Source organism: Helianthus annuus, chromosome 14 (genome assembly GCF_002127325.2).
Source record: "Helianthus annuus cultivar XRQ/B chromosome 14, HanXRQr2.0-SUNRISE, whole genome shotgun sequence".
Taxonomy (NCBI): Eukaryota; Viridiplantae; Streptophyta; class Magnoliopsida; order Asterales; family Asteraceae; genus Helianthus; species Helianthus annuus.
Window position 1 is genome coordinate 142,750,779 of NC_035446.2, and position 8,248 is coordinate 142,759,026.

The 8,248-nt window shown below is 46.2% G+C and overlaps 1 protein-coding gene across 1 annotated transcript; it reads right to left on the reverse strand.

Annotated features, from left to right (window-relative positions):
* Positions 1-4,882: 4,882 nt before the first annotated feature.
* On the reverse strand, positions 4,883-5,623 carry LOC110904071 (oleosin 16.4 kDa). Its single transcript, XM_022149876.2, has one exon. It carries the CDS (start codon positions 5,565-5,567, stop codon positions 5,007-5,009), a length of 561 nt encoding a protein of 186 aa, XP_022005568.1. The 5' UTR covers positions 5,568-5,623; the 3' UTR covers positions 4,883-5,006.
* Between the last annotated feature and the right edge of the window lie 2,625 nt (positions 5,624-8,248).

The window sequence follows — 8,248 nt, forward strand, 5'->3', positions numbered from 1 at the left end:
AGCCGCAGCCCCGCACCTGCCCCATCTTCGTTGGACGCGCCGTCAGTATACAGCATCCATGGTTCTTCGATTTGTTTTTTCTCTGCTTTCTCCATCGCCTTACACTCTCTGTCTTTGTCATCGGGGACTTCCGTCATGAAGTCTGCCAAAACTTGGCCTTTTATCGACGGTCGTGGTCTGAAGACTACGTTGAGTCCCCCTAGCTCTATCGCCCATTTGGCCAACCTTCCTGATATTTCCGGCCTTGCTAGGATATTCCCAATATTGTAATTTGTTAACACGTGGATGACGTGATTGGCGAAATATCGGCGTAGCCTTCTCGACGCGTGAATCAGTGCAAGGACCAGCTTTTCCATGATTGCGTATCTTGTTTCTGGGTCGGTTAGGGTTCTGGACACATAATACACAGGTGTTTGGACACCTTGTCGATCAACCAGCAATACGGCACCGACGGCCCTGTCGGAAGCTGAGAGGTACAAAACCAAAGGTTCTCCTTTGTTTGGTGCGGTTAGAGTTGGCAGCTTGATGAGACAGTCTTTCATCTCGCGGAACGCACTTTCTGCTTCCGGAGTCCATTGGAATTGGGTTTTCTTCATGCAGTTTCGTAAGGTCTTGATGAATGGGAAGGATTTTGCCGCGTGATTTGCTAGGAATCGATTGAGGGCTGCCAATCGTCCTGCGAGCTTTTGCATATCTTTGATGCTTGCTGGTGAAGGCATCCTCTCTATGGCCTGGACCTTTTCTGGGTTCACCTTAAAACCATCTTTGGTGACTATGAAGCCCAGGAACTTTCCTTCCTCCATTCCAAATGAGCACTTTGCTGGATTCAGTTTGATGCTCACGCTGCGCAGCGTGTTGAAGGTTTTCTGAATATTTACCAGCATTGCGCTCTCCTCCCTGCTCATGATTACCAGATCGTCCATGTATACCTCGATGTATTTACCGATGGCGTCACTAAATGTTTCGTTCATCAACCGTTGATACGTAGCACCGGCATTCTTTAAGCCGAACGGCATCTTGGTGTAGCAGTATAGCCCCGTTGGCGTGCGGAATGCGGTTTTATCCTCGTCTTAAACGGCCATCTGGACCTGGTGGTATCCCTTGTAGCAATCCAGAAAACATTTCCACCGAAACGTTGCCAAAGAATCTATTTTCTCGTCTATGTCTGGCAACGCATAGCAGTCACGGGGGCATGCTTTGTTCAGATCCTTGTAGTCAACGCACATTCGCCAACTACCATTCGGTTTCTTCACCATAACTGGGCTTGCCACCCACGTTTGGTACCGGACTTCCCTGATGATTCCTGCGTTTAGCAGTTCTAACACTTGTTCCTTCATCGCATCATGTTTGATGTCCCCCAGGTGTCGTTTGGCATGCACTACTGGCTTCGCATCTTCTGCGACGTTTAACCGGTGCTCCGCTATATGCCGTGGAACACCAACCATATCGGCCGGTGTCCAGGCGAACACGTCCATGTTGTCATGCAGTAGTTTCTTTAGCGCCGCACGCGTTAGGTCAGACATTGCGGGTCCCAGAGTGACCGTTTGTTCCGGGTATGCGCTATTCAGTACCCATTTTTCTGCTTCTCTGCGCGGTGCGGGCTTGCTTGCTTTTGCCGGCCTGATTTCGTCTGTTGCTAGCACTTCCTTGCTTGCGTATATCAACGCAACGCCTGTTTCGGTTGGAAAGCCTATGGCAGAATGTGGTGCGGAACAGATCATGCTGAAATCTCCTTGGGATTCTCGTCCTAAGAGGATGTCATGTCTTGAATGTGCCGGTAGCACCATAAATGTGACTTCTTCAGTTCTTGAATTTCTCCCATCGGAAAGTAATACTGGGAAAGATATTTGTCCTAGGGGAAAGACGGCCTCATTGCAGAATCCGGTTAATGGGTAGTCAACCGGTTCCAGGCGCGCCTTATCCTCTTGGTCGAATTGATTGAAGCACTGTTCATATATGATGTCTGCGGTGCTTCCGGGATCAATAAAGATGTAATCTGTTTGGTAGTGGCCGATCACCCCTGGAATGACTATTGGCCGCTTTTCTCTTGGACCTCCCCTGACAACTGGGAATACTACTTGCTTCTCGCGCCATGAATCATCCTGCGCGCGTTTGTTGTAGTTTTTTCTTGGTCGCCGTGGTCCTCCTTGCACCATATGGGTTTCTAGCTTTCTGAGCTTCTTGTTGTCTGGACCTTCGTCTCTTCGTTGTATCTGGCGGTAATCGCGCTTTCCTCCTTTGACTAAGTGACCGAGCTTTCCGTCTCTTAGAGCTCTTTCGATTTCTTGTTTTAAGCTGAAGCAATCATCGGTCAAGTGGCCCGTGTCTTTGTGGAATTCACAGAAGAGATTTGGGTCCTGACCCCTTTTGTTGCGCATCTGCAAAGGTGGTTTGAATTGATGGTTCTCTGTAGATAAAATTTCAGAAGGTGTTTTGGTTAGTGGAGTCCACTGCTTTTCTCTGTTTTCGCGCTTTACTTCTTTTCGATGTGCTATTTGATTGATCGTATAGCGTGCGTCGTCCCGTGGGGGGCTTCTTTCTCTGTTCCCAGAGGCCCTCCAGGGTTGATTTCTACCCCTTCTGTTGTTTCGATCGTGATGGTTGTGTGCGCGTTGACGGTGATCGTCACCGGTCAGTTGCCTATCGGTCTGCGCAATGGTTTTGGCTGCTTCAATGAAGGTTTCCCAGTCTTTGGGTCCTCCATCGCGCCCTTTGATTCTTTTAACCAGATCGTCGCATTTGACTGCTCGCATGAAGTGTGCGCGCATCATCTTTTCCGGTATGTCTCCAATTTCCAAACATTCTTTGTTGTACCTCGTAATAAAATCCTCTACGCTTTCGTAGTCTTTTCGGTATATGTTCAGACAATCACCTGGGTCTCTGGCGTGTCTTCGCTGTTGAGAAAAGTGTGCTAAGAATTTTTCTCGGAAGTCGACCCATGATTTGATTTTTCCAGCTGGTAAATTGTCGAACCAGATGCGTGCCGCACCAACGAAAGTTTGAGCGAACAAATGACACCATGTTGGTAGGTTCCAACCACCTGTTGCTCCCGCGCCTTTGAACACCTGGAGGTGATCATCTGGGTCCGTCAACCCATTGTATTTACCTACGTTGTGTGGTAACTTTGTTTTGTCGACGGCCGCGCACGCGATTTCTGGAATAAATTTTGAATTTTCAGCCATGTCCTCAGGACGATAGCTCAAAGTGAAGTCATGTTCTGCTTTGGAGTTGTACCCCGCGCGCTTGGTTGGTTTGTAAGCCTCGTGCTCTGGAGGAAGTCTGCTAAACACTGTGGACTCTGCCTTGTACGTTGGGTCGTCTTCCTCCTCTTCCCATTCCGTGTTCATGTTTCGTGCGCCCAAACGGGTTTGGATCGGCCTTCGTTGTTGATTGGAAGTTTGGACGAAGTTGCTCTCTGTTTCAGCATAGGTATCGCGCGTGTCTTGCATGCTGGGTCTTCTGACCTGTTGCACTGGTTCTCTTTCTGGTCGTAAGTTCCACGCGTTTGTCTGCTGAGCCGTGTGTGTACTCAGAGACCTTGGTTGTGGAGTTACGAATGCTGATTGGTTAGCCTGTGCTTGGAGCAAGGCTTGTTGTGCGCTGAGCTGCGTATAAACAAGGTTTATAGACGCCATCTGTTCGGCATACCAGGAAGCCAGAGTTTTTCCTTCGGGTAGCCCTAGAAGTGCAGAATAGTTGAGTTGTGCTTGTTCCGATGGCGCCGAAGGGCCTGGCCCATGGCTTACAGTCTGCATCGGTGGTGGGGTTTGATGTAACATCCCCGTTGGAGGTTGGAGAGCAGCCCCGTTTGTGGTTTGAGTGATGATTCTTGTTGGTGTTTGGAAAATGGGTCCAGTTGTGGTCTGGCTAGCAGCCCTGGACGCACTTCTAAAAATGGACGGAAACTCGTTGTTCAGCTGGCTTTCTTGGATGGTCTCGTTCCTTTGACCGCGTTGGACGTGTGCCGTGTCCGAAACGAGTTCAAAAGAAGAGATTTCTCCGTCAGCTGGGTGTGAATGATTCTGGTCTGCCATTTTCACGAGTGTTTTCTAAAAGAGAAAAAGAGGTGAGAGTGGTCTTGCAAAAAAGCGGATGGCGCCAATGTTGAAACAATGGTTAACACCAAGGATAACCAAGGGGGTCGTTTCACTTATGGGGTTCAACCTCTTCTCTTGCTCGTATCAAAGGCCCGAGATCTGCAAACAGTAAACACCGTTAGTCTCGTTAAGAGGGGAAAGGGAGGTTTTCCCTCTTAACCAGGCTCCGGCGTGAGAATAAGTACTGTTCCGAGATGAATAAAACAGTGTGTGTATAGAGTGAGTAAAGAGAGCCAAGATCCTTAACCTGAATGATGAAGGGTTCTATTTATAGCCGGAGGGTGAAGAAGGAGGAAGCAGCTGTGCCAGCTGTGGGTGTGCGCCAGCTGTCCGACCAAGGGGAATATCCTCTTGGTCTGCTCTGTCAGGGACGACGTAGTGGTACACGTGGCGTCCCTGCATTCGACGGTGTTGGGCACCTCGTACTGGTCATGTCAGTCCTGCTCCCTGGATTGTCGCAGACCCATGTGGCTTCCAGTGTATGGTGCCACGTATTGTCCTTGATGTTGGGCGAGGCATCTTTGGTGCCAGCCGGGTCTTATCCGGGTGTCTTCTGGAAGCTTCTAGAAGATCCAGATGGTGTGGATGCCTTGTGTGCACAAAAAGTGGTGTGGTCCCTGCCATGTAGGCAGGAAATTGGGACCATACCTCTTCAATTTCCTTTTTTACTTTCCAAGGAATATCATTCAACTTAAAATCACACTTCATACGATAATTTTCAAAAAGTTGATGCACAAACATTAAAAGGAACAAAACTTAGATCCGAAGTCGATAACAAGACACACTTAACACACAACCCAAACACAAACGAAAACTCACATTCATAAACTTAAAAGCTTCATAATCATAACTACATTAAAATTAAAAAACACACACATATTCATCATTCAACTCCACACAACTCTTCAATCAAGCCTTGGTACCACGTCCTTCCTTCGCACCACCAACCGCACTGCCCGCATGAACCGCACCCTCCGGTCCGATATCATGAGCCTTATCCTGAATAGTCTGACCCACATCCTTAGTCTTCTGTCCAGTATACTCCACCAAATCCTGCAACCTTCTTTTCGCCGAGTCGACCTGCTCTGGCACCGTCCCGGTTATCTGCCTCAAACTATTCACCAAATACGACAACGAGCTCAGCCCGGTGAGCCCGAAAGTACCGGATGTTAAAAACCCGGCCACCGCAAGCCCTATCATCAGGACCGCAGGGACCAGGATCGGGCTGAAGATGACGAAAAGCGGGGTCGCAACAGCCAGCCCGATCATGGTCCCAACAAGGGTGATTCCAGCGAGCCCCAGAAGGGCTCCACCGACTGGCAGCAAGGCCATGACTGCCAACACTTTGCTCTTTGATGGGCCTTGTTGGTTTTGGTAGTGGGAGCGGTCGCCGAACCGGTCGATGCGTTGGTCATGGACGGTGTGAACTTGGACCTGCTGGGGGTGTCGGTCACGATCGTAAGTAGCCATGGATGAAGGTATTAGTGATCAACAACAGATGAGAGAGAGAGATGGTGAGATTTTGAGGGGTGTAACGGTGGTGTTAATAAAGAAGAAGAGGGTAGTGCATGGTGATGACACGTATGTGTGTACGTGGAGGAAATTGGGTTGCATGACGCACAAGTTTCATTGCTTTTGTTTCTGTATGTATATTTGAGAGAAAGGGGTGTCCCATGGGTTCTTCTCATCTCAGCATTTTTTTTATTAAATGAATTATTGTATTATTTATTATTGGGTTTTTTATTATACCTTATATTCATTTATTAGACTATGGGGTATGGGGTGTGGGTTGGATACAAATACCCAAGTCATCACCCTGGGTGATCTTGGGTTTCGGTGTGGCCTCTTGGACGGGAGTTTCAGTCCGGGCGTTGGGCATGACTAGCGGTCCTCCGTGGCCGGCTCTCATTGGCTGGGTTGGCTAGGCCATAGCGACTAGGTTTAAATTTTAAAAAATAACCGTTTGGCTTATAAAATTAAAAGTGAATGAACAGTAATTATTCTTTATTATTTGATTTTTTATTATACCTTATATTCATTTATTAGACTATGGGGTATGGGGCGTGGGTTGGATACAAATACCCAAGTCACCACCCTGGGTGGGCTTGGGTTTCGGTGTGGCCTCTTGGACGGGAGTTTCAGTCCGGGCGTTGGGCATGACTAGCGGTCCTCCGTGGCCGGCTCTCATTGGCTGGGTTGGCTAGGCCATAGCGACTAGGTTTAAATTTTAAAAAATAACCGTTTGGCCAAGCCAAACGGTTCACCCAAGTCACTATAAAACCCCCCAACCCCACCGCATGTCCACATCGCTATTCCAAACCTTCACTCCACCTACCCGAACCCGCTACTCACACTTGATACCGGCACAACGCGATGAAGGGCCGCCAACCCAGTGAGACCCGTTACTGGCCGGAAGCTTTCGCTAGCTACCGGCACAACGTGGGGAACGATCGGCACAATTTAAACGCGTGCCAACACAAGTGGCACGAGTTACGACCGAAGCTCGACCGTTTTAAAACCTACTACGATAGTGTCCCGTGCGGTGATATAAGTCACGAAGACTGGGTGGCGGTGGCCAACATCCAGTTCCGGGGCAAGGAGCGGAAGCCGTTTGACAAGTTCGCCCTGTCCGAAATCTACCTAACGCTTTAGGTTTTTTTTTTTTTTTTGTACTCCTTTTTTTTTTGTAGAATTTTGTAATTTTTAGGAACTTTTAATAATAATTTTAGGCTTTTTTTTTAATTTTGTGTGTATTTTTTAATTTTAGTTTTTTTTAAATTTTTATAAAGTTGGCCAACCCACGCGGGCTAGCCACGCTCCGCTATACCGACCCAACACGTCACTTACCAGCGGGGGACTCGAAGTCCACGTGTCAATCCATGCCCCAAACCCCCGCCCTACCATACCTCACGATAGAAAACACCAATGCCTTTCGCGCAACGCGCGTAATTTAAAAACACTAGTTATACATATAAAAGTTATTTGGAAAAACTAAAGTATATAAGTTAACAAACAATAAAAAAAGAAAAAAAAAAAGAAAATCAAAACGTGTGCAAGTGCTCTATTCATATACTACTAGTGATTTTTCCTTCGCGCTTTGCGGCGAAAATTCGGTTGGTATCTGTTCGATTAGTTATGATACCTATACTCGCTATAGTAATCGAAAGAGAAAACCTTACATCGATCGAAAACAATAAAAACAAATATCCATACCAGTACCGATGTTCATTTTTTTTGAATGACAATGTCTGGTTTGCTCTATTCACCAATAGTTCTAATATTTATCACCCTTACCCAGGATTGAACATGGAACATCTCCCTTAAGAGGCATATGCTTCTACCGAGTGGGCTATCCCCACATTGGCAAACATAGAATCGGACATAACGCCGGCTGCTTGCGATACAACGCATCAACCCTCACAGCACATCATTTTGATTTGTATGTTGTTCAGTTGATATCAGTTTGATTGGTTTGCATTCTATGTTTATTTTTTTCAACGTTGCCATATAAACATTATGGAAAACGGCTATTGTGCCGCTATCGTACCAACCCAAACCGAAACCGACTGAACAACATTTGTATCATTACCGGGATTTTTTTTATTGTTTTTCCTTTCGATAAATTAAGATCGTATTGCTATCATACCGTAACGAACTGGACAACATCGGTAACGGTTATGTATTAATTTTTATGTTTTTTTTTGTTTGATAACATATATCGTGTCGCTATCGTAGTGATCCTAACGTAAGTTATTATAAAAAAAATCAAACTGAATGTTAAACAAAATGCTACTAATAAAAAGAATAAATACCTAATAATTATATTATCACCAAACAATTAAATAAATAATTGATAAAATATTACTAAATAAAAACAAATAATTAAATATTTAAACTACTGTTCATCAAAACTTTCTGTTAATATATATAACTAGATTGTTTATCCGCGCGTTGCGCCGGTACGTGATCGTGGGCATTCGATCGGTATCTGGTAGGTTTGTTATAGTACTGGTATGATACATGCACTCGATACAGAAATCAACACATGTTTTACATGGAGAGAAACAAAAAAAACAAACACCATTACCGACATGATGTTGTCCGAACAATATCAATCAGTTCAGATCGTCACGGTTAGGGATGAGCGTGGT